Raw genomic sequence first — 26,577 nt, forward strand, 5'->3', positions numbered from 1 at the left:
CTTATGTTGCACCAGAAAATCCTGAGATGAATCATTTCATCTGTCCATCATATAGCAAGAGTAAACTAATCAATATAGAAAAAGGTCCTCAGTGCTGAATAGTGTTGCATTATTATTATTATTATTATTATTATTATTATTATTATTATTATTAGTCCTATAGCCTACTATTTAGTGCTGAAGCAAAAAAGTTCATTTAGCACTGTGGTTTTTGCTATTGAACTCGTGTGCATCCACACAAGAGCGCAAAGCGGATGGAAGTAACAAATATACAGGCCTGTATACTACTGAGAATAGCTGCAAATCTCCTCCATGCGTTTCTGCAGTACATCACTAACTTTTAGCTGAAAGATGCTTATGGCATGCCACTCTGTCCAACTGAATCGAGAAGAGGGGGTTTTTTGGTTTGTTTGGTGTTTTTTTTTTTTTTTTTTTTTTTTTGCTGGCTTAACTCTCACCTTTTCTTTGAAAGATCAAGTTTCTTCAGATCTTAAGGCTAAAGAGGGGGGAAACGTTTTTAAGACAACCCCTTAGTCTGCTGAAGGAGGGACTTTATCCCCGGTTAAATGGGAACATGCCCGAGTTATCTGGTGTGGCCGGCACCTCCCCAAAACTTTGGAGTATAAAAGCGTGGGCAAAAAGTTTGCTTGGGCAGTAGGGAGTTTCTGCTGGGGTCCGCACTGGAATCAGAGGAGACCGGACCCTACTGTATATGACTGGAGTCTAACGGGAGAAAAAACAGAACTTCCCTCGCCTCAAAGAGTCTACATGTCTAATATTTAGACATGTTCAGCTTTGTGGATATCCGGCTGGCGCTGTTGCTCAGCGCAACAGTGCTTTTAGCAAGGGGACAAGGAGAGGACGACCGTGAGTATAACTCTTTCTTTGGTGTTTGTTTTGTTTTCTTGCTGTACCCTGTTATATCTGAGGAAAAGCGATGCTATATAACAGGGATGCAGAACGCAGAGGCCCCAGAGTGAAAGTGCCTCCCCTGGACTTGCAGAGTTGTTCTCTTTGGTGTTTTCTCTTTCTCGTGGTTGTGAATAGAAATGTGATAGAAGTGGAGAAAATGCTCTGGGTTTGAGGTGCACTAGCCCCCATTTACCTTTTTTTGCGCGCTTGCGAGCTCGAGTCTGTGGAGGCAAGTTGGTGCAGGTTTGGAGACGCGTCCCTCCACCCACCCATGCGCTTTCTACACCCTGCAGCGACAGCTCTTAACATCTGTCTTAACATCTGCACATTAACATCACCTTCAAAATTGGTCAGGCAGGAGTAAATCACTGGACCTGACACTCTCTTCAGATATGCTTTGTGTGTGTGTGTGTGTGTGTGTGTGTGTGTGTGTGTAAATTCTGCTAATTTACAACCAGCAAGCTTGGGATAAGAAATAAGATTGGGAGGATTGGGAATAGATGAGTTACAGGAGTATAAGTATCTAAATTTAAGCGAATTCCACTGAAGGTATGTCTTGAGAAGGAGTTATATAAACCACTTCAAGCGCGTTTTTTTTTCTCTTGGAAAAAGTGATGATCTCATGTTTGGATCAGTGAGGGGATGGAGTGGATCACGTAGGCTAGCATAAAGCTGAATAAACGCATTAGAACACAAATATGTGTCTTTGCTCGGACAAGAAGTAGAAATGCTGGCGAGTGATTAAAGAAACCTATTTTATATGAGGATTTTAACCGAATTGTTAATTCGGTTAGTTGCTGAGATCTTTGTCGCTGTTAAGTGATCGGATTTCTTTTCCCATAATCCAACGGCGCCTCCACGTGGCTGTGTTTGGAATTGAATTTTTTGGCAACTGTTTCCGAAACCCCACCTTTTTCACCCCTTCCCCCCTTTTTGTGTGATAATGTAAAACATATGTTGACTCTGCAGACTTTCCACAAAGGGAAAAACGCAAGTCGGTGCCAAGCCAACAGTTTTCAATTATTTTCTGATAGACACTCAAAAGCAGAAGACGTGGAAGTTTTCTCTGAGCTTTTTTCCCCTACATTGTATATATTTTTACACGGTATTGCGCCACCTAGTGTCACAAATTGATTAATCCAGCATTTCAGGTTTACAGCATATATATATATATATATATATATATATATATATATATATATATATATATATATATATATATACAAGTATTTCTAAAATTTATTTAGAGCTAACCATCACCATCAGTTCCTTGAACTTCCACGGTGGCATGATACTAAAAGCAGATTTTTAATATTAAAACTACTTTTAAAAGGATTTAACTACTTTTCAGCCCAAAGCCTGGGCGTACTTGGAAGATAAGAGAGTGAAAACAAAACTTCAAATCCTCCTCATCATTGTGTAAACTTAAACAATTCAAATGCTTGCTTTCTTACAACTAATGAGATCCTGGCCTACCAATATAATACTACTACTACTAATAATAATAATAATAATTATTATTATTATTATTATTATTATTATTATTATTATTATTATTATGCACAATATATGGAGTGGTTTAGTAGCTACAGTATTGACATACTCTCTCTTCTTTCGCTTAAGGCACAGCTGGCAGCTGCACGCTAGACGGTCAGGTCTACAATGATCGTGATGTGTGGAAACCAGAGCCATGCCAGATTTGTGTGTGTGACAGCGGAACGGTCATGTGCGACGAGGTGATCTGCGAGGACACAAGTGACTGCGCCAACCCAGTGATTCCCCCTGATGAGTGCTGTCCTGTCTGCCCTGATGACGGTACGCTGGCCTGCTTCTGTGTTTTAAATGGCACCTTATCATACTCATTCATCAATACACCAGACATCTCTAAGCTTGTAAAGAACGGAACTCATGCAATTCATGTGAATGAACTCGTGCTCATCATTCTGTAACAGTCACCAAACCTGTGCCCATTTCACTATATAGATGACTATATGTATTCATGTGACACATTACTGGTATTCTGAACTCATTAGAGCACATCATTAGGATCTTATTGCATTTTGTGTTGCACTGTAATATTTCATGAATATGCTGCATATTCCACACCAAGCTAGATTACCAAATGGCAGAAACGCAAAATATTGCACTATATATGAAATGGGGTGTGATTTCATAGATGGTAGCCACCGTCTTTCTTTGACTTTGGAAAATTTACTTTTGGCAAAGCACAACTGACTCTTTTTAATAGTTTAATAATCAAGGGCCTTATTATGTTCGCTTTAGAGAAAAACATACTGCAAATTATCAACAAATTCCTCTGGATTTCAGAAAGATTTCCCTTTTCTAGATAAAATATTATTGCTCTTGTTATACCAGAGGTTGTGCACTTCAAAGAGAAGGCCAAATTATGCATTTATCCCAAGAACTTGGCCCTCTTAGTAAATCTGGGAGGATGATACAGGGTCACAGTCATGTTATTAGCTGTCAAAGGGCAATGGGCTTACCATGGCTAAAACATCTCTTACTTGGTTTAGAAAGACATTATTTATTATCTTATTTTTATTAATTTATTTTTGACATGTTTACTTTCCTTCCATTTAGCAGAATACAAAGAACCCAGAGTTGAGGTAATTCCTGTTTTATCATAACTATCAAAAAATAATGTTATCTATTTTATCTGTGTTTTATTTATTTATTTACTTGTTTGTTTGTTTATTTGTCTAGTCTACTGCAATATATACATCTCTAGTTCAATTTGCAGTCATACCATTAATCATGTGAAATGCTGCAAACTCTTTATATAACATCAAATTAATTCATCATATTGTGGGGAAAACCACAAGTAACTAATTTTATATTTTTTCTTTGCTGTTTATTAGGGACCCAGGGGTGAGCCTGGTGAGAAGGGTGACAGGGTAGGTTTCTTTTCCTTTTTTATCTTACCATGACTAATGTTACTCAGGTTTATCGTTTTCACGCTTTGCCTGGTGTTAGGATGTTTATGAAGATAAAGCATTTTATACACACAGTATGTGATTTAGCAGAACATTGGCATCAATAACTGTTATATAATAGTGACTGTAATATAAAATAAAATAGAAAAATCCCCAGTGCTGAATTAATACTTAGTAAATACAGTATTATTTACACTGTACAATGCTTACAGTGTTCATTTGTGTCTAGCTGGATTTATATTCACTGTCAGTGTTATACCAAGTTATATCTCACAATTTTATTGTTCAACACATTGGTTAGTTGTTTTCATACAATTTTAGATATACATGTGAAAAATATGCACCCTAGAGGTTTTTTTTTTTTTTTTTTTTTTTTTTTACACACATATGGAATAGAGATCTATGGACTTTTATCCTGCATATTTATTTGCACTGAAGGAATAATTACTAGTGTGCTGACTGTAAACAGGCAGCAGATCAGTGGCAGAATGCCATTCCTCTACAATTAGATGTTTTCCATATGCAATAAACAGATGTTAATAGATACAAATACATAATATTTTATATAGTATGTAAGCATAATTATAGGCCAGAGCCTTTTCTTACCCAAAGCCTCCACTTCTCATACACCCTCTCATTTTCTCCTCTGTTATCAGGGTCCTGCTGGTCCTCCCGGCAATGATGGAATTCCTGGACAACCTGGACTTCCTGGACCTCCAGGCCCCCCTGGACCCCCTGGCCTTGGCGGAGTAAGTAGGCACCTGGAGATGAAAAATACCACACAGACCACACAGGAAGGGAAGTAGATTGTCATGCCATTAGTTACTGCTGATCAATCGGATTGATTTGTGATCCAAAGTGAGTCCCAGGTCAAAGCATGAGAAATCTAAGAGAACTACACAGGTTACAGTGCAAATATATTTCAGCACTATGGGAATGGACAGCACCCTGTTGGTGGACCAGAAATTTGGAGTATTCCTCCATGAAGGCTATGAAAACTGACCAAATCAATACTAAACTCTTGGCTATACTGTCTTGACTTATTTGCACCCTTTATATGCATCTCGGTACTCATGCATTTCACCTTTGTGGTGCTTTTCTTCCTTTGCTCTTGGAGTAATCGATAGCCATTAGTACATTCATTAAGACAAATTGGGTTTTGATACTTAAAAACATTGTTCAACTGTTCTTTATAATACAAAAATGGCTCTGTGTAATCACTCACCACTAACCTGACTTTTTGTATTTTCCACAGAACTTTTCTCCTCAGCTGTCTGGAGGTTATGATGAGAAATCTGGTGGCGCTGCCTTGGCTGTTCCTGGCCCAATGGTAAGGATAGACATGTGTGCACCAAAACAGCCACAAAAAAAAAGATGCCAAGTCCATACATTACCACTTTATACATTTTATATATTCATATAGTCATAATTTGGGCATGACACTATAGAAAATTATGTCTCCCACTTCTAACACACCAAATTTACCCAAATGCTGAGCCTAAGCTCTCCAACAGACTGGAGTTTACACTCCTGGTCCACAACTATACAAGTTACAATCATCACCACTTCCAATAAATCTGACGGAAAGGGCTTGATCATTAGACAATCAGTTGCATACCAGTGTTGACAGGCATCTATTTTTATTTCCTGGTCTTGCAAGTAAACATTTTCACTATTTATTAGTTAAACTACATAATTTACACATGCAGCAAGATTTTCTCATATTCCTACATTACATTTATTCCCTAAATTAACAGATTTGAACTCCACAAAATACTACTGCAGTTTTGTTACAAATGATTTGATATGACATAATATGATACGAATGCTATTATAAACAAATGTTGTATGATGCATGGATGGATGACAATAACAGTGTGACTGCAACATTTCAATGCTCCTCTTCTCTGTGTCCTTCAGGGACCCATGGGCCCTCGTGGTCCCCCTGGACCTCCTGGACTTTCTGTAAGCATTGTTTTTCTTGACTATGTATATTTTTTTAAGAAGAAACATGCTGTTTCTTATAGTATTTTACTGAGTGCAACTCTAATCTTGTATGAGATATATTAGATGCTGGTGTTGACCAGTAAATTGTAGCATCTTCATACTAATACCTCTTATAGTCACTGTGAATCATTATAGTGAAAATGGAAGCTAGTTAAATTTAGCTAGTAGTAACTAAGCTGACCTGAACTGATTTAGAGCTGTTTTAAATGATCCACAGTCTCCCTTGAGTTTAAAGATATCATTCTCAATTTTAATTTGTGCTTTGTTTCCGACTATAGGGACCTCAAGGTTTTACTGGCCCTCCTGGTGAGCCTGGTGAGGCTGGTTCTTCTGTAAGTGTCTGAAATATATCATCAATAACCACTTAGAAATAAACATAACCTCACCCTCACATTGATATCAAAAGATTACCAGTGTAAATGAGTGTTGGTCCAAGAATCTCTTGGTACCACTACACTCAGGTAACGCATGATTATTTGGCAATGCTGTCTTAATTCATGTGACTTCATTTTGGTCAACAGTTTTTCTGTTTGCTTTTATGATTTTTCACTTTCTCATGTACATACACACATTTCTAACCTGGTTTGTCCTGCTTGTCTTCTGCAGGGTCCAATGGGTCCCCGTGGTCCAGCTGGTCCTCCTGGAAAGAACGGAGAAGATGTGAGTAGCTCAGTCCATCTCAACACAGCATTGTCCAAGGACACATTATTTCAAATTTACATTTCCAACTACTTGCTACTGAATATTCATAATATTATGAATTTGTGCATATCTAGTATGCTCAGTGTATCTGTAATAGAGAGCTAGTATGACTCAAAGCATGTTTACATGGATATCAGTCTTGGTAAGTTTCAAATTTGTCTTCTCCAGCCATTTTGATTCACTGTTCCTGTCTCCTGTAGGGTGAGTCTGGCAAGCCTGGTCGCCCTGGTGAGCGTGGTCCTCCTGGCGCACAGGTTAGTATCTCTAGCATTTAGCGTTAGTCTTGTTAACAATGCTTTTGTCCTTGACACTTTTGTCCTTATTTTGTCTGATCTCACCAATTTCTTGTCTGCTCTCTTATACAGGGTGCCCGTGGATTCCCTGGAACTCCCGGACTTCCTGGTATCAAGGGACACAGAGTGAGTGTTCAAGCTAGCCAACAGGCACTGTCTTCAGCTTGTTGGATCTCAGCAGCACTCAACGTATCCTGAATCTTTCTTGTCATCTTTTCACTCTTAGGGTTTCAGTGGTCTAGATGGATCTAAGGGAGACACTGGCCCTGCTGGACCCAAGGTTGGTGCCACAATCTAAATTCTCATCATAATTGCTTTAGAAACGGCATTGCTCTGGGCATTCCTTTAAAACATCCTGATTTGCCCCACAGGGAGAGCCTGGTGCAGCTGGAGAGAATGGAACCCCTGGCGCTATGGTAGGTGTCACCAATACCTACTATCATATTCACGATCTAGTTAATAAAGGAAGGACTTTCATATATTGTGGTTGTGCTCCATCCTGACTTCCTCCCTTTATGTAACTTTTTTACACAGGGTCCTCGTGGTCTTCCTGGTGAGAGAGGCCGTTCTGGTCCTAATGGAGCTGCTGTAAGTAATTTCACCCATGGACCTGAAGACTGAATCTCACATAACTGAAAATGTTCATTTGTTTAGGCCAGGCCTATGCACCTAATTCCATAAAATCCATAACAATTCAGACTAACTTAAAAATGGTCTGCTTTAGCATTGAATAAGAACACCTAATTTCACAAATAACATGCTGAGGTCAGCTGGAGTTAGCTGGAGTTGTGTAGACTAAGGCATAGAGCATAGGTTTTGTTGCAAAGCCTCCCCCATATTCTAGTATAATGAATCAAAAACTGCTAAAATTCTCAGGTGTTGATGCTCTAGCAAACACCCAGATACTGATATACTTTATACTTTGTCGGACCTGGAATGAGTATATTCTTCTTCTTGATTTTTTCTTAATGCAGCGCTGACACATTGAAATATTTTGTATTTCTAATACATCTGATGTTTCCACAGGGTGCTCGTGGTAACGATGGTGCTGCTGGAGCTGCTGGTCCTCCTGTGAGTAGCCAACTTTTTAACCCACATTATGTATTTGTTCTGTCTGTTAGTACTTTCAGTTTTAACTTCATTTTAAAGATTACACAATGAGTGCTAGATCAAATCAAATTTGAGGACTGACATCATTTTTATCATTTGTTCTAGGGCCCAACTGGCCCTGCTGGTCCTCCCGGATTCCCCGGTGGCCCTGGAGCTAAAGTAAGTGATTTCTATCAGCAATACATTAAGCTAAAGTCTGTAGAGCAAACGTTGTGTTCTAGCAAATAATCATCTACTTGATTGATCACATATTTCTCTATTCAGAATTTTTTATGGCATGCTGAAATGAGTTATACCAGGGGTGTATTTGCTTGGTTAAAATAAACAGACAATATGAAAGCTTCATCAGCTATAAATCTACATAGAAAAACCTCATTAAAAGAGAGGTTATTCTGGGTTACTGTGTTAATAGGGTAAATAGTGGTAATGGGTTAATGGGACGTTCAGAAAAGTATGTCCTGTTGCTACTTTCTACATCTCAGAGAGCAGTTTCTGTAGAGTAATATTCATTCCTTTCAATCATTGTGAGAATCTGCTATGTATCTCACCACACAGCAACGGGTTTTCACAACAAATTGGGCTTTGCTGTTAGGATTATAGGCCTATTCCTTTCTTGTGAAAATGACTGATAGGCATGCACTTAACTGGTCTCCTGTGTACCTTTCAGGGAGAGGTTGGTCCTCAGGGAGCTCGTGGAGGTGAGGGACCCCAGGGTGCTCGTGGTGAGCCTGGTAGCCCTGGCCCTGCTGGTGCTGCTGGACCTGCTGTGAGTGGATCTTCTTAACTTGATTTTTGTTGCAAATTATTCATTGCAAGCTGGAGCATTAGGTAGATTCCACTTTGATTCCACCATTTTGGTTTTCTTCTACTCTAGGGCAACAATGGTGCTGATGGTGCTCCTGGTGCTAAGGGCGCCCCTGTAAGTATAATGTGTTTTTAAAAATCTGCAGTTAGATTTATTTGAATTTCTCTTAACCAACACATACATTGCACTGACTCTCTGCTGCAATCTACAGGGTGCCGCTGGTATTGCTGGTGCTCCTGGCTTCCCTGGACCCCGTGGTCCTCCTGGAGCTGCTGGAACTCCTGGTGCTGTTGGTCCCAAAGGTAACACTGTAAGTATATATTTGTTATCAACTTATCAAATATTATTTTTATAATTATACCGTTTTTTTCTAAATACAATATTAAAGAACTAGCAACCAACTGGGCAGTCATTTGTTCCAACATTAACATTTTCTTTCTTTGTTACAGGGTGAAGTTGGTGCTCATGGTGCCAAGGGAGATGCTGGTGCCAAGGGAGAACCTGTAAGTGCATCATCTCAACCGCCTTATGTCACAATCCTAATTAGAACTGTGTTCAAATCTGTTTTGCAAAGCCAAAGTTCAATTATTATTAAGTTAGCATTGCATTTAGGCTACACAGGTTAGCATGAGTTAACATTCATTCACAGGACCCGACACTGATTCATTGGCTACTTTGTCTGACTCTCACTCTTCCATGTAACTACTTAGGGTATACCCGGAGTTCAAGGTCCCCCTGGACCCGCTGGTGAGGAGGGCAAGAGAGGAGCCCGTGGTGAGCCTGGTCCTGCTGGTGGCCGTGGACCCCCTGGAGAGCGTGTATGTTTCTGACTTGTCTCATCATATGTTCTCCTATGTGCTCTAAAACATGTTTCCATATTTACATATCAGTTTCCATATCAGTGTTTATATATCAGTTTCATTAGGAAATAAAGAATGTTGAAAAAGCTTTATCGGTTATTATTCTGTATAGAGAGACAGTAACCAAAAGGTCACTGTCAATTTCCCAGCATTTCCTTGTTTAGTTCAGATTATTTATGCATGCAACAAATATAATATACAACAGTGCATAAATATAGATGCATTAATCTTGATCTACCTATTCTTCCTTGTACAGGGTGCTCCTGGTGGTCGTGGTTTCCCTGGTGCTGATGGAGCTGCAGGCCCCAAAGTAAGTCTAAAAAATCACTTACTGGAATATAACTGGACAATTTAGATGATTATTGTCAGTGTACTGTTCTGTGCAAAAAAAACCCCACTCCAAATAAGGATGTGACAGTGAGGAAATTTTCCCGACGGTTAATCGACATGTGACAACACTGGTACTACCGGTATCACGGGGGGGGGGGGGGGGGGGGGGGGGGCTTTGGGGGGGTTGGTGTTTCCCCCCTTGCTTATGAATGCCCATGCGGCGGTGCGTATTTCACTTTCACTTTTGAATTAGTGGCAGTTCGGGGGCAGCAATTGCTTGAATGCTGGGTTCATTATTATTCTTAATGAAAAACACAGCAGCTACAAAACAGTACAATGACAAACTCACTCGTATTAAATATAGAACTTTTGAAACCAAATCTTCCGCCATCGTCTTGTTAGTCAGCTCGCTTCAATCTCGTCACATGATGAATGAAGTGTTACTCTTGCTGATCTGTGCTGTGACTCTCACTAATTCACTCATGCTGAATTGAGCATCCGTTATCTAACTGAACTAAATGATTTTTATTACTATAAAAATCCAAAACCACAGTAATCGGTGTGTGGCCCCAACACGGAACACCGGAACAATAGACAATAGACGGAACACCGTCGGAATAGACGGAACACCGTCTATTGCAGCAAGCCTAATTCCAAACATAATTGAACTCATCAGCCTCTTGTCAATCATGCTAATTCCTGTCATGTACTTCTTTTTACTATAGGGTTCCCCTGGTGAGCGTGGAGGCCCTGGCATTGTTGGACCTAAGGGTGCCTCTGGTGAGCCTGGCCGCAACGGTGAGCCTGGCATGCCTGGATCAAAGGTAGGAACTAGTTTCTTGCATTTTTCTTATATCCAAAAACTATAAGGGTTAGAATGGATACTACCATGGTGATTTTAGGTGGTACATCTAGGATGGATGCTGGAAAAATGTTTCCCCACAGAAAGCTCTCCCATTTAGTAGCAATCATTACAGATTTTTTTTTTTTTTTGCCTAGCTAAAGTTGTTGCTAGCTCAGGTACTCCAAATTGAAGATCGAAAATCTCTGATAACTGATGGTATAAATTGATAAATTGCGGCCATATAAAAACAGTGTCCATTCTATTCATTCTAAGTAATCTTTCATTTAGTCAAGTTAAAATCTCTTGCTTTAGAATACAACATTCCTGACCTTTGTTCTCCTCGCTCTACATTGTAGGGTATGACTGGTAGCCCTGGCAGCCCTGGACCTGATGGAAAGATGGGAGCTGCTGTAAGTAACCACTATTCCATGTTTCATACATAATAGCCACAATATTTATGCACTCCAATTATATTACTCCAATTGTAGCTACTCTACCCACAATTTAACTGGGTTTTAATTCAGATTTCCTTAACCATAAAAATAGCAATATTTCCTGAAATAGCTAAATGTAGCTTTCGCTGTATTTGAATAATAGTATTGAATAAAAGTATGCCATTCTGTCACATTATAAGAATGTTCAACCTGATGGATGATATAGCAAGGGTAGGCTGTTACATTCTAGTTAACAGAGTGCTAGATGCCATGAAATACATATATCCACATACATATCCACATATATCTCTAATTTATCTACTTTGTTTCTGGCAGGGTCCTTCTGGACAAGATGGCCGTCCTGGACCCCCAGGCCCTGTTGGAGCCAGAGGTCAGCCTGGTGTTATGGGATTCCCTGGACCCAAGGGTGCTGCCGTACGTATTTTATCATTTCACCCAATCTCCTAAATTGGATTCAGTATTAAAGCTTATACAATTTGGTAACATTTTTCTACTGTCTGCAGGGTGAGGCTGGCAAACCTGGTGAGAGAGGTGTGATGGGTGCCATTGGTGCCCCTGTAAGTGTCAACGTCTATTTTTTGCAACACAATAAAATGTCCCAAAAATTAGTAATTTGAATGTTGTTTTTTCACTCTTTCATCATATGCATTTGTGTATGTATATGTAGGGTGCTGCCGGTAAGGATGGTGATGTTGGTGCTCCTGGTGCCCCTGGCCCTGCTGTGAGTATCTTTTCATATACCCGTATATCTCAACTAGCGTCTTCTCTCAATTTTTAGATAACCTTCCTCTGGTCTAATTACATTTCAAAAAGCTTTTTTGCTTTTGTTTGTAGGGACCCGCTGGTGAGAGAGGTGAGCAGGGACCTGCTGGTTCACCTGGATTCCAGGTGAGTGCCTACTTCCCTTGACAGAACACAAAGTCTTCCCTTGTACAGTGATTCTGACAATTTGTGTACTCATTGATTTTTATTTCTCTCTGTAACAGGGTCTGCCCGGACCTCAGGGTGCTACTGGTGAACCTGGAAAGCACGGTGAGCAGGTAAGACGCTCAATTACATTTACAGCATTTGCCAGACACCCTTATTCAGAGTGTCTTAGAAATGTGATTTGTAGTCTCCATCAAAAAACATATCCTCATTTTAACAGTCCAGGGTCTAACTATACCATTAATCTAAAACCTTGTTAGACAGGAATTAGTACAGTGAGTTATTATAGCAACTAAAGAGAACATGTTGAGTGATTTTACACTGACCCATGTAAAGGCTTGTTTTTAAAATCTGTCAAAAACAAAAATACTGCTTCTTTTAAATTCCTAGTAAGCATATGCAGCCTGCATGTGCAGTCCTACTGTTCTATCATTAATAGAACTGAATTGACTATGATTCCCAAGCTTAAAATAAATCAATCAAAATTACAACTAGCATTGGAGTATTGAAAATGAATAGTACGATTTCAAAATTGATTGTTGTGATGCAAGTATAAACCTCTTTGTTACAGGGATTGCCTGGTGAAGTTGGTGCCCCCGGACCTTCCGGATCTAGAGTAAGTATCCATTGCTATAGAAGTTATGGGATTTTATTTAACAATTCAGCAGACCATACCTAATGACACTCTAAACTTCAGTCCTCAGAATGATAGTCATTCTCCTTCTCCTCTCTTTGCTCAGGGTGATAGAGGATTCCCTGGTGAGCGTGGAGCCCCTGGTATTGCTGGTCCTGCTGGCGCACGTGGTTCTCCTGGTTCAGCTGGTAACGATGGTGCCAAGGTCAGAGCTACATGTCTACCTTGATCAAAGAAATGTGATCTCTAGTTAAGGATTTAGCACTGCAATAAGCTGGGCTGATACAGAGTAATTTTCTTTAAGCTAATTACTAGTCTTGACTATTTTCTTTGCGTATTTCTCTTTCTTTAGGGAGAGCCTGGTGCTGCCGGTGCCCCTGGTGCTCAGGGTGCTCCTGGACTTCAGGGTATGCCTGGTGAGCGTGGTGCTTCTGGTCTGCCAGGTCTCAAGGGAGACAGAGTAAGTGCCAAAATATATCTCAGAGATTATCATTTGGATGGGATTTATTTCATTCCAATGACAAAAACTGGATTACATTAAATTTCTTCAAGTAATGTTCTAACAAGTAGGAAGGTGACTATTATTATTATTATTTCCATCGTGTACTATATCACATTCTTGTTGCACTCATATTGGAGTGGATTGAAACTTCATTAGGCATGGATGTGATTCCAACCAGTTAAAATGAGCCTGAATTCGGCAAGAAAACATATGGTAAAGAACCAAAATAAAGAAATCAAAGTCATGATCCCCCAAGAAGGCAAGAATATTACATGTGACAGAGTGAAAATAGATATGTCAAGAAGGTATGGACAAAAATTGGCCAAGCAATCTGGCAGCATTATGACAGACATGTCCAGAAGAATGGGAACATACTACTAAGTATAGAATATTACTTCCTTGCACAATTGATGGACAGCAATACATCTACACAGCAAAATTGTTAAAGGTGTGATTCAGTAGATTGTATAATATGTTTGCCTGCTTTTTAAACTTTTCTGTCTATACATAATCACGTATAGTGTTACATCAGGCCACATCAGGCCAACCCTGATGTCGCATTGACTTTCTACATAGGGTGATCAAGGTGCTAAGGGTGCTGATGGTGCCCCTGGTAAGGATGGCATCCGTGGTTTGACTGGACCTATTGGACCTCATGGACCAGCTGGCCCTCAGGGTGACAAGGTTAGTCTCTTCAGTGTTTCTATAACTTGATATCCATTACTGCCACAACCAAATATCCTGACATTGTTGAGGCTAACTTAATTTGTTCTATCTTTATCAAGGGAGAGCCTGGTGCTGCTGGACCTGTTGGACCTACTGGTGCCCGTGGACCCCCTGTAAGTACTTTTTTCTTCTCTGGACACCAGATGCAATATCAATTCCCCTCAAGGAATACAAACATGGTTTATTTTGATAAAATGGACACTGATCATTATTTATGCCATATAAAGACTTTCCAAATCATGACATGTTTATTGCTAGTGTTTATTGTTAGTGTTTACCTATTGCCTTAGTTCCCATGAGTGACTAGTGTCCACTTCTAGGGAGAGCGTGGTGAGAATGGTGCGCCTGGACCTGCCGGATTTGCTGGACCACCTGTGAGTATCAATATAAATTCCAACTCAGCCAGATTCATACCTGATGGGAATTTAGCTTAAAATGCAACCTTAAAAAATTATTCAATTATACTGTATCTATAAAATCAATTTCAGATTAATCATGTTGAGCTCCAAGACTCAAATCACTATTAATGTGTGTGCTTATGGACTTAGTTGGTTTTTGAACAGGTTGCAGTAAAGATGTCTACGTTTCTCACATAGGGTACTGATGGTCAGCCTGGTGCTAAGGGAGAGGCTGGAGACACTGGTGCCAAGGGAGATGCTGGTGCTCCTGGACCTGCTGGAGCAACAGGTGCACCTGGACCTCAGGTATAGGCAACATCCAGAGCTCTCTTTCAACTTTATTTAATTTTCTATTCAACTTTTGTAGAAACTGATGAACTGCTGAAATGTTTAGCCAAAATATACAAACGTATAAGATATCAAATACTTAGTAAATATGAGCGTTACAATTCATTTGTCCCTTGAATACTTTAGCCATATACTTTCTGTTGTTTGATAACCTTATAAAGGTATCATTATAAAAATTTAAGCTGAGTATATTTACAATACAGCATAAACACCATTGTTCCCTTACAGGGCCCTGTTGGTTCTACTGGTCCTAAAGGTGCCCGTGGTCCTGCTGGTCCTCCAGTAAGTATCACTTTCTTAAATGAAACTAGGCTTCACTCTTTACTTAATCATTTTCTTGAGATCAGGAATTTTTGACTATTCTAATCAATCTCTGTTTCTTTTGTTAAGGGAGCTACTGGTTTCCCTGGTGCTGCTGGAAGACTTGGACCTCCTGGCCCTTCTGTAAGTTCTTTAGTATAGCTACAAGGCAACATTCTTTAAACTCTTCTCCAATGTCACTTCAGTATAACTTCTTGTCTACTCATTTAGCTGCTGTTCCATCCTTTCCATTTCCTTTCTAGGGTAATGCTGGACCACCTGGACCTCCTGGAGCCCCTGGAAAGGAAGGTGCAAAGGGTCTTCGTGGTGAGACTGGATCTCCTGGTCGCACTGGTGAGATTGGTGCTTCTGGTCCTCCTGGTACACCTGGTGAGAAAGGAACTCCTGGAGCTGAGGGTCCCCCTGTACGTTTCTCTTACTGTGTCTAAAAATAACCTCAGTCTTATAAGCCAGAAAAGGACAATTTTTTTATTAATTCAAAAATTCTTAGTCATGGCCTGAACACAGACATTGTCAGGTACCAGACATCTTCAGCATTGCCTTTTCTTAACAGGGAGCTCCTGGTATACCTGGACCTCATGGTCTTGCTGGACAGCGCGGTATTGTTGGTTTCCCTGGACAGAAAGGAGAGCGTGGTTTCCCTGGTCTCCCAGGACCATCGGTGAGTATTCAGAGTGAACATATCTCCAGTCAGTGTCAAAGAACCCAAAGTTAAACACAGACAGGAGGTAACATCAATTTTGCCTGGTTGACCACAGTAAAAGAATCCAATGTATCCTATATTGCCCTCTACATGATAAAACAATAATTGGTACTGAGGTTCTTCAGAGTACTCAATATTTTGTGAAATTGCATGGACATCAATCCAGCACTTGCTCTTGTCACCGTCTAGGGAGAGCCTGGTAAGCAGGGACCTGGTGGCCCCTCTGGTGAGCGTGGACCTCCTGGACCCATGGGACCCCCAGGACTGGCTGGACCTCCGGGCGAGCCTGGTCGTGAGGTAGGCACATTTACCTGTGCACCCCTACTTCATGCAGACATAATAAGTGACCTAATACCATCTTGACTTTAGTTAGCAATGTGTGTTGATGTTTGTTGTGGTCTATAGACCGTGCACAATTAATTGCTCAATATATTTCACCATTAGGGAACTCCTGGTAATGAGGGTTCTGCTGGCCGTGATGGTGCTGCTGGTCCCAAGGTAAACTGTGATCATTAATCACTGTATCAGTAAATCAGTCATATTGCCACAAAATAATGAGAACATGGACTTTTCCTGACTGTTTTATTTTTTTTTGCTTGTGTTGACCAAGTTCTCTATTTGTATACCACAGGGTGACCGTGGTGAGAGTGGTGCTGCTGGTGCTCCTGGTGCTCCAGGACCTCCAGGAGCTCCTGGACCTGTTGGCCCTGCTGGAAAGACTGGTGATCGTGGAGAGTCTGTGAGTCTTTCTTTCAGAACTAAAGATAATCTAGTCCAGTGGTTTTCAAAGTGTTGGTTGTGGCGCCCCTGGGGACCGCTAGGGGGCGCCCGGGGGGCCTCAACAATTTGGTGTGAAAAATAAATTCTCACTCTCAGACAACCACACACACACACAATCAATACCTAATGTAATGTAATGTAAAGATGTAAGATGTAATTATTAATAAAAAAAAAGGGGGGGATATATTCAGAAGTCTGTATTTTAAAGGGGGGCCTTGGTCAAATGTTAATGCCATTTGGGGGGTCTTGCCCTGGAAAAGTTTGGGAATCCCTGATCTAGTCAACACTGCAACTACTCTTAATAAAAGATACCTAGTATTTTACTTGAATGAGAGTGCACAGAGAAAGTCTGAATGAGTTCACTCAGCATCATTTCTCTCTTTACTTCATTAGGGTCCTGCCGGTCCCGCTGGTGCTGCTGGCCCTGCTGGCCCCCGTGGCCCTGCTGTAAGTTTGTACTTTAGTCATTCGCTTGTTATGATCCAGTAGAGTAGTTCATAATACCCTAAGGCCAATATATCTCTCTGTGCAGGGACCCGCTGGAGCCCGTGGAGACAAAGGTGAGACTGGTGAGGCTGGAGAAAGGGGCATGAAGGGACATAGAGGATTCACTGGAATGCAGGGACCACCTGGACCTCCCGTGAGTAATGCCCCATTTGCCTGATGAACAATCCACTATTTTAAAATGATATCTTCACCAGTGCATGAAACCACAAATACCAAAATGAACAGGCTCCACACACATTGGTGTTTTATTTTAGTTTAAATATTCACAAAGAGGACAAAAGACTAGGACTGTAATGGGTCCACAAGAGTGAACTAGGAAGATTTGTTCTTTTACTACAGGGACCTTCTGGAGAGTCCGGACCTGCCGGAGCTTCTGGCCCTGCTGGACCTAGAGTGAGTTTTTTTTTTAGTATTTTACTTTGCAGCGGTAGTAGATTGAAATGTCATACAGATGTTCCCTCATTTTTTGACTATATGTAATAATAGGGACCTGTTGGAGCTGCCGGTTCTTCTGGTAAAGATGGCATGAGTGGACTTCCTGGACCCATTGGACCTCCTGGACCTCGTGGTCGCACTGGTGAAATAGGACCAGCTGTGAGCTGCCCTTTCTTTTTAACTTTATTTTGAAGTTTTTAGCCAGCACACACAAGACAGCCATTTCACACCAGTCTTTTCATCATTCTTTAGGGACCTCCTGGACCTCCCGGACCCCCTGGACCTCCTGGACCATCCGGTGGTGGATTCGACATTGGCTTCATTGCTGCACCCCAGGAGAAAGCTCCTGATCCTTTCCGTCACTACCGTGCTGATGATGCCAATGTGATGCGTGACCGTGACCTGGAGGTTGATACCACCCTTAAGTCCCTGAGCCAGCAGATTGAGAATATCCACAGCCCCGATGGCACCAAGAAGAACCCTGCCCGCACCTGCCGTGACCTGAAGATGTGTCACCCCGACTGGAAGAGCGGTATGCAAGCTCAGAATTCCTTGCAAATTGTGATAGAAATAGGCCATTTTTAACCAACCATTCAATTGCATATTGTAGAGAGACTCAAGGTGTGTTTCACCTTGGTATAATGGAAACATGCCACAGTGGTATTCAACCAGAATAGTATAAGTTTAGTAAAAAAAAAAAAAATTAAACTTAATCCGGCTGTTGTTCTGGTATTTAACATGGTATGTGGTTTTGTAACACCTGTTCTATAAAAACAGGTGAGTACTGGATTGACCCTGACCAGGGCTGCAACCAGGATGCCATCAAGGTCTACTGCAACATGGAGAATGGTGAGACCTGCGTCTACCCATCACAGTCTGATGTTCCCAAGAAGAGCTGGTACACAAGCAAGAACATCAAGGAGAAGAAACATGTCTGGTTTGGAGAGGCTATGACTGATGGCTTCCAGGTGAGGGTTCTCTTAATGTATGCATCATTTTAAAAACTATTATACCTAGTAATATGCGGCATGTTCTCAACCTTTTTTGTCTCTCTTCTCTCTTCAGTTCGAGTATGGCAGTGAGGGCTCCAAGCCTGAGGATGTCAACATCCAACTTACCTTCCTGCGCCTTATGTCCACTGAGGCTTCCCAGAACATTACATATCACTGCAAGAACAGCATTGCCTACATGGATCAGGCCACAGGCAACCTTAAGAAGGCTCTGCTTCTGCAGGGCTCCAATGAGATTGAGATCAGAGCAGAAGGCAACAGCCGCTTCACATACAGCGTCACTGAAGATGGCTGCACGGTGAGTCATTTTCCAAGTCTACTCTCACTGTATGTTCATAGTAAATGGTTATATATAATGTGTTCCAGTATATGTCAGGGCTGTGTTCACACCATCATTGAATTTAAATGCAGTGTAAGTAGTGTGTGTATTCACATGACTGTTAAGGGTCAAGCCTAGTCTTGGAATGAAATGCAAAATTAGTGACAGCATTACTTTGAAAAAACAAACAAACAACCGGTTTAGTCTAAAACCTTAGGCCTATGTTTTGATTGTTGATTTAATTATCACCTCTTACAGTCCAGTACTTATACTTTTGTTCATTCCCTGCAGTCGCACACTGGTGCATGGGGCAAGACAGTCATCGACTACAAAACAACGAAAACATCTCGGCTGCCCATTATTGACATCGCTCCTATGGACGTTGGTGCACCCGATCAGGAATTTGGCATTGAAGTTGGCCCAGTCTGCTTCTTGTAAAAAAGAAATCTGGACTTGAAATTGTTTGTGTTGTGTGTGTGTTTTTTCTAGCAGTCATCTCTCTAAAATCTTTTCTATGCATTTAAAAAAAAAACCCTAGACTTCGATTTGGCTGTCCGAATGGTCCACTTGCTTAGAACTACGCTTCAGAAGACAGTGGTTATGTGTTATCAAGCTTTTTTTGGGACCACTATTTTACCACCATCAACACCGAGGACACTTTAGAAGACTCATTTGTTTCACTGGCCACAAGAAAATAATATATACTTGTAAAGTGTAAAATCCCCCTGGAAAATGGAGAAAAAAACATCAGAGATACAGGTGACTTTTTTTACCACTGCGGAAGGACAATGAAAAAGAGAAAACAATGCTTTGTACCATGTTCAGGTGTTAAATAAATCTGTAAAATGACATTTAAGTGTCTTTGTGTTCTACCCATCAGAACAAGTGATCAACAGGCACAACCATCATTGTTCGCAGACAGAACAGAATTCATATGAGACAGGGGTTTTGATATCTTATGTCTACCTCAGAAAAGAAACCTATATTCTTACCCAGTGTTGACCAACATTAGTTTAGGATTTTACACAGAAGTATGCTTAAGAAAACAAGAAACAGCAGCAAAAGGTGCTATTTCATGAGGTCCTGCAAGTGGGGTGTGTTAGAGCAGTTTTTAAAGTAATGTATTATTTCACTCTTGCTCACAGGGCCTTTGGTGCTAAAATCATATTCTCTTGCTGTCCAGTTATAACACATGCCTCTCTTGCTAAAGAACTTTGCTTCAATTTCTGTAGCAAAAGCCTTGTTAAGGAAATATAATTAAGCTTTGATGCACATCGTCTTTTCAAGTGTAGAAATAAGCAGGTGGAGTATTTAATTTTTTCCAACAACTTTTTGACACTTTTTGGTTGTTGTCTTGATTTCTTTACAAAACATCCCCATGTTGTCCAGTGATTACTTTCAGTGCTTCCATTCTACCACTTTTGTATCAGGATATGTTGGTTTTCAGTTTGTTTTTTTTGTTTGTTTGTTTGTTTGTTTGGTTTTTTTTAACTAGGGATTTTCAAAGCTGGCAAAAGAACTAGGGATCGCCAAAACTAGTGAGAGAAGCATACACACAATAGGGGTTAAAACAAGATGATCTGTACCTATTTTGTATATGTATAATAATTTGAGATGTTTTTAATTATTTTGAGTGCTGAAATAAAGCATGATAAGTGGTCGATCTAATGTTTGTCAGAAGTGGTCTTGACTCATCCCGAAGTGCCCCATGGACTTTAAAGAAGCACAGCTTGCACCTGTTACAGTTGTTTTGACTGGAAAGAAGATTAAAGAAAAATCAAAGAAACAGAATTGTCTTACAGTTGTACCTTATTTTTTTTAACTTTCAAATTTAAAATCTCTCAAATTAAAAGTAAAACCGTTTGTCCTACTCACACAGATGCCCACTCAGTCACTGAATTTAACCAGCAGTGAAGTTTTAATGACTAGCAAAGCCTAATGTTGCTCTGTAGAGTTTTGGTGCATTACCTACTTTCGTTCTGGACTTCTTCTGCTGCTTTGAAGAAAACCTGATATATAATCCAAACCAAATGGGCTCAACTGATTCTCCGCTGTCAGTCCCATCCGTCTATGGAGTCTCTACCGTACATCCAGGGAGACAATTCTTCACTCTGATTATATCTCCACCAAAGAAATAACATCCACTCTGCCGAGTCCTCAGGGTCACTTCACTCCATGCAGGGTCACTTTGTAGACAACTCTCATAATCCACCAGAAGGGAACTCGGCTTCCAGCTTTACCTGTACCTCACAGTCCTGGTACTGAAGTGATCTGTGCACCAATATGTACTGAAGAAATCTTCATGGTGAAAGGAAGCTTGTCTCGCTTGATACAAGGAAGCCATTGTATGGCTAGGTATGTACAGGCTTCCGTAGTTGGGGGGTTAGCTGAAATATGAGCCGTTCCCCTGCTTTCATTTCATTTGGTATTCTGTAGTCTCCTGCCATAATATTTCATCTACATTGATATGAATATATTCAGCCTGTAGGACGTTATTCCACCCATACAGGTGTCCTAAACTCCACAACACACCTAGTTTTGTTAGGACTCTATCTGTTTAATACACTGTGTATCTAGTAGCCTTATGGCCACTGTTTAAGCAGCACACGCAGCACTAGTGCTCCAAAATGGCTCCTTATTTCCAAAAAGTTCAATTACTACCTAAATTACTACCTAGGGTACAATAGAATGGCTTTTACACTCTACATAGTGTCCTAATTATGTGTAATGGAAGGTGTTTGTAAATTAATAAATATTAGTAATGCTTTATCAATCTTTTAGTCAATTTTATCAAATAAAACTGGACCCAGATTAAATGTACTATATGTCATCTTTTCATCTTTACAAGCAAAATCAGTTAGTTTAAATGGTGTAATGGAATAATAAAGAAATGAGTACTTTGGAGAAGTAGGGAAAATGATCTGTATTCGTAGTTAAATTACAGCATCTCTACTTGTGTACCTAAATTACAACAGTGTCTCAGAAGGTTCTAGAAGCCACTGAAATGTTGTCTAAGGATAAACTGACAATGACAAGAGAACATTCATCTGAATATATTTAAAAATTTACATTACAACAATATTTAGAACATTGCAACAATATTGTAAAATAAAACAAAATGATATGAAACAAAAATTAAATAATAACAGATATAAATAATAAAAACAGAACAGGTGGCAAATGACCTGTATGTGTAGTTAAATTACAGCACTGTCAGTACGTGCATAGTTAAATTACAGCACTATCTCTACTTGTGCAGTTACATTAAATCACTGTCTCTACTTGCGTAGTTAAATGATAGCACTGTCTCTTCTTGTGTAGTTAAATTACAGCACTATCACTACTTGCGTAGTTAAATTACAGCACTATCACTACTTGCGTAGTTAAATTAGAGCACTATCACTACTTGTGTAGTTAAATTACAGCACTTTCATTACTTGCGTAGTTAAATTACAGAACTATCACTACTTGTGTAGTTAAATTACAGCACTGTCTCTACTTGCGTAGTTAAATTACAGCACTTTCATTACTTGCGTAGTTAAATTACAGCACTGTCTCTTCTTGTGTAGTTAAATTACAGCACTATCACTACTTGCGTAGTTAAATTAGAGCACTATCACTACTTGCGTAGTTAAATTACAGCACTTTCATTACTTGCGTAGTTAAATTACAGCACTATCACTACTTGCGTAGTTAAATTAGAGCACTATCACTACTTGTGTAGTTAACTTACAGCACTTTCATTACTTGCGTAGTTAAATTACAGCACTATCTCTACTTGCGTAGTTAAATTACAGCACTATCACTACTTGTGTAGTTAAATTACAGCACTTTCATTACTTGCGTAGTTAAATTACAGAACTATCACTACTTGCGTAGGTAAATTACAGCACTGTCTCTACTTGCGTAGTTAAATTACAGCACTTTCATTACTTGCGTAGTTAAATTACAGCACTATCACTACTTGCGACTGTCTCTACTTGCGTAGTTAAATTACAGCACTTTCATTACTTGCGTAGTTAAATTACAGCACTATCACTACTTGCGTAGTTAAATTACAGCACTTTCATTACTTGCGTAGTTAAATTACAGCACTATCACTACTTGCGTAGTTAAATTAGAGCACTATCACTACTTGTGTAGTTAAATTACAGCACTTTCATTACTTGCGTAGTTAAATTACAGCACTATCACTACTTGCGTAGTTAAATTACAGCACTGTCTCTACTTGCGTAGTTAAATTATAGCACTTTCACTACTTGCATAGTTAAATTACAGAACTATCACTACCTACGTAGTTAAATTACAACACTTTCTCCTCTTGTGTAGTTAAACGTAGTTTAACTGTGTTTACTTGCGTAGTTAAAATATAGAAGTCATTACATGAATAGTTAAATTACAGCACTGTCTCTACTTGCATAGATAAATTATAGCACTGTCCCTACTTGCGTAGTTAAATTACAGCACTGTCTTTACTTGCATAGATAAATTACAGCACTGTCTCTACCTGTGTAGGTAAATTACAGCACTGTCTTTACTTGTATAGTTAAATTACAGCACTGTCACTACTTGCGTAATTAAATCACAGCACTGTCTATACTTGCGTAGTTAAATTACAGCACTTTCACTACTTGCATAGTTAAATTACAGAACTATCACTACCCACGTAGTTAAATTACAACACTGTCTTTACTTGTGTAGTTAAATTACAACACTGTCTTTACTTGTGTAGTTAAACTACAGCACTGTGTTTACTTGCGTAGTTAAAATACAGCAGTCATTACATGCATAGTATGCATAGTTAAATTACAGCACTGTCTCTACTTGTGTACCTAAATTACAGCACTGTCCCTACTTGCGTAGATAAATTACAGCACTGTCCCTACTTGCGTAGATAAATTACAGCACTGTCCCTACTTGCGTAATTAAATTACAGCACTGTGTTTACTTGCGTAGTTAAATTACAGCATTCTCTCCACTTGCATAGGTAATTTACAGCACTGTCTCTACCTGTGTAGGTAAATTACAGCACTGTCTTTACTTGCATAGTTTAATTACAGCACTATCACTACTTGTGTAGTTAAATTACAGCACTTTCACTACTTCCGTAATTAAATCACAGCACTGTCTCTACTTGCGTAGTTAAATTACAGCACTTTCACTACTTGCATAGTTAAATTTCAGAACTATCACTACCTACGTAGTTAAATTACGACACTGTCTACTCTTGTGTAGTTAAACTACAGCACTGTCTTTACTTGTGTAGTTAATCTACAGCACTGTGTTTACTTGTGTAGTTAAAATACAGCAGTCATTACATGCATAGTTAAATTACAGCACTGTCTCTACTTGTGTACTTGTATTACAGCACTGTCTCTACTTGCGTAGTTAAATTACAGCACTGTCTTTAATTGCATAGTTAAATTACAGCATTGTCTCAACTTGCGTAGGTAATTTACAGCACTGTCTCTACTTGCATAGATAAATTACAGCACTGTCTCTACCTGTGTAAGTAAATTACAGCACTGTCTTTACTTGCATAGTTAAATCACAGCACTGTCTCTATTTGTGTCCCTAAATTACAGCACTGTCTCTACTTCTGTAGTTAAATTACAGCGGTGTCTCAGAAGATTCTAGAAGCCACTGAAATGTTGTCTAAGGATAAAGTGACAATAACAAGAGAACACTCAATCTGAATATATTTTAAAAATTTACACAAAATAAAACAAAACTAAAAGAAACAAAAATAAAATGATAATAAAAAACAGATAGAACAGGTGGCAAATGTGCTGTTAGCAAATGTGCCTAGTTAACACATTCAAATGGCGGAATTAATGACTAAAATATTTTAATTTGTGGATCTACCAGTAATTTTAGTTGCATTATTGAAAACAACGAAATGTCAGTGTAATTGTGAATGAAATTGTGAATTAGCTGATTTTCATATTTTCAGGCGCCAGAGAAGGACAATTTTTTTAGACAGACAAATATCGACACCTAGTGGCCATGAAAGGTCAGCAATGAAATAGCGAACTAATAAAAGATATGAAGCATTTTATGTTGTGAAGTTGAAGTTATTTTAGTTCTGTAAAAATCATATTTGTTGTTGTTATTATTATTATTTATTTATTTATTTATTTATTTATTTATTTTGACAGTTTAGCACTGTTACAGAGAAAAAGAAAATGTGCTATTTGAACACTATTTTTCATAAAATCCAAAAAATCTAGTTAATTTTCTGATTTATTCAGAGAAATCCAAGACTACAGTGGACACAGATTCATGGAAGCTAGAACATTGAAGAATGGAAAAAGATAAAGCAATTTTTTTTCCCAGTCTGCAACTGTTCATCTTCAGGGAGCCTGTGCCCACTATAACCTTAGATTTCAATTCTTACTTGACAGGAGTGGAACCTGATGTGGTCTTCTGCTGTTGTAGCGCATCCACCTCAAGGCCTGATATGGTGTGCATACTGAGATGCTTTTCTGCTCACCACAGTTATAAAGCGTGCTTATTTGAGTTACTGTAGACTTACTGTCAGTTCAGACAGTCTGACAATTCTCCTATGACCTCTCTCATCAACAAAGCATTTCCGCCTGCAGACCTGCTGCTCACTGGATGTTTTGTTTTTCACACCATTCTGTGCAACCTCTAGAGACTGTTGTGTGTGTGAAAATCCCAGGAGAACAACATTTTCCGAAATATTTAAACCAGACTTGGCATTGGCACCAGCGGCCATGCCAAGGCAATGATATCACATTTTCCCCATTTTCTGATGTTTGATGTGAACATGAAGCTCGTGACCAGTAGATGCATGATTTTTTGCACTGCACTGCTGCTACATGATTGGCTAACGGGATAATTGCCTGAATGTGCAGGTGTACAGCCGTCCAGTGAGTGTATAGTGCTGTGAAAAAGTATTTGCCCCATACTGATTTCTTCTCTTTTTGTGTATATCTCATACTAAATTGTTTCAGAAATTAAAACCAGATCTAAGATAAAACAAAGACAACCTGAGTAAACACAAAATACAGTTTTTAAATGATAATGTTATTTATTGAAGCAAAAAAGTTATCCAATACCAACTGGGCCTGTGTGAAAATGTGTTTGCCCCCATAGTTACTAATTTCCCAAATCTATGAAACTGCATTCATAATGGGGTTCAGCTGGACTGGCCGCAACCAAGCCTGATTACTGCAAACCCTGTTCAATCAAATCAACACTTAAATAGAACTTTTTCAGCAGCATGAAGTTGGTTAAAAGGTCTTACCCAGTAACACACTATGCCAAACCACAACATCGACTCATCCAGGAAGTCACAAAAGAGCTAAGAAGAACATCAAAGGACATACAGGCCTCTCTTGCATCAATAAAGGTTCATGACTACACTATCAGAAAGACACTGGGCAAAAATGGCATCGATGGAAGGGCGTAGAGGCAAAAACTACAGCTAACCCAATAGAACATTAAGACTCATTTAAATTTTGCCAAAACACACCTTAATGATCCTCAAACCTTTTGGGACAATGTTCTGTGGATTGATGAGTCGAAAGTGGAACTTTTTGGAAGACAGGGGTCCCATTACATCTGGCATAAACCAAACACAGAATTCCACAAAAAGAACATCATACCTACACTCAAGCATGGTGGTGGAAGTGTGATGGTGTGGGGATGCTTTGCTGCTTCCGGGCCTGG

At 39.6% G+C, this 26,577-nt stretch overlaps 1 protein-coding gene across 2 annotated transcripts; it reads left to right on the forward strand.

The window, feature by feature from the left end:
* The first annotated feature begins 636 nt into the window (after positions 1-636).
* On the forward strand, positions 637-20,550 carry col1a1a (collagen, type I, alpha 1a). 2 transcript variants are annotated; one of them, XM_017493360.3, is made up of 51 exons: positions 637-867; positions 2,536-2,727; positions 3,514-3,539; positions 3,792-3,827; positions 4,523-4,615; positions 5,122-5,196; positions 5,787-5,831; positions 6,152-6,205; positions 6,480-6,533; positions 6,776-6,829; positions 6,941-6,994; positions 7,095-7,148; positions 7,240-7,284; positions 7,403-7,456; positions 7,895-7,939; positions 8,084-8,137; positions 8,646-8,744; positions 8,853-8,897; positions 8,995-9,093; positions 9,233-9,286; positions 9,494-9,601; positions 9,900-9,953; positions 10,699-10,797; positions 11,174-11,227; positions 11,588-11,686; positions 11,776-11,829; positions 11,940-11,993; positions 12,107-12,160; positions 12,259-12,312; positions 12,771-12,815; positions 12,940-13,038; positions 13,186-13,293; positions 13,912-14,019; positions 14,121-14,174; positions 14,382-14,435; positions 14,658-14,765; positions 15,036-15,089; positions 15,198-15,251; positions 15,371-15,532; positions 15,682-15,789; positions 16,021-16,128; positions 16,276-16,329; positions 16,463-16,570; positions 17,005-17,058; positions 17,144-17,251; positions 17,458-17,511; positions 17,605-17,712; positions 17,806-18,085; positions 18,331-18,521; positions 18,619-18,861; positions 19,174-20,550. In XM_017493360.3, exons 1-51 carry the CDS (start codon positions 786-788, stop codon positions 19,318-19,320), a joined length of 4,353 nt encoding a protein of 1,450 aa, XP_017348849.2. In that variant the 5' UTR covers positions 637-785; the 3' UTR covers positions 19,321-20,550. The 2 variants fall into 2 exon arrangements, with proteins under 2 accessions (XP_017348849.2, XP_017348858.2); XM_017493369.3 differs by having other exon boundaries at positions 638-867; positions 3,517-3,539.
* Positions 20,551-26,577: the final 6,027 nt, after the last annotated feature.

The sequence above is a fragment of the Ictalurus punctatus genome, chromosome 2 (assembly GCF_001660625.3).
Source record: "Ictalurus punctatus breed USDA103 chromosome 2, Coco_2.0, whole genome shotgun sequence".
Taxonomy (NCBI): Eukaryota; Metazoa; Chordata; class Actinopteri; order Siluriformes; family Ictaluridae; genus Ictalurus; species Ictalurus punctatus.

Bases quoted from the DNA above. Each gene is read 5' to 3' on its own strand.
- col1a1a (XM_017493360.3), top strand. From the start codon at position 786: ATGTTCAGCTTTGTGGATATCCGGCTGGCGCTGTTGCTCAGCGCAACA. The intron at 5,197-5,786 runs GTAAGGATAGAC...TGTGTCCTTCAG, and splicing joins TGGCTGTTCCTGGCCCAATG to GGACCCATGGGCCCTCGTGG. The intron at 14,175-14,381 runs GTAAGTACTTTT...GTCCACTTCTAG, and splicing joins CTGGTGCCCGTGGACCCCCT to GGAGAGCGTGGTGAGAATGG.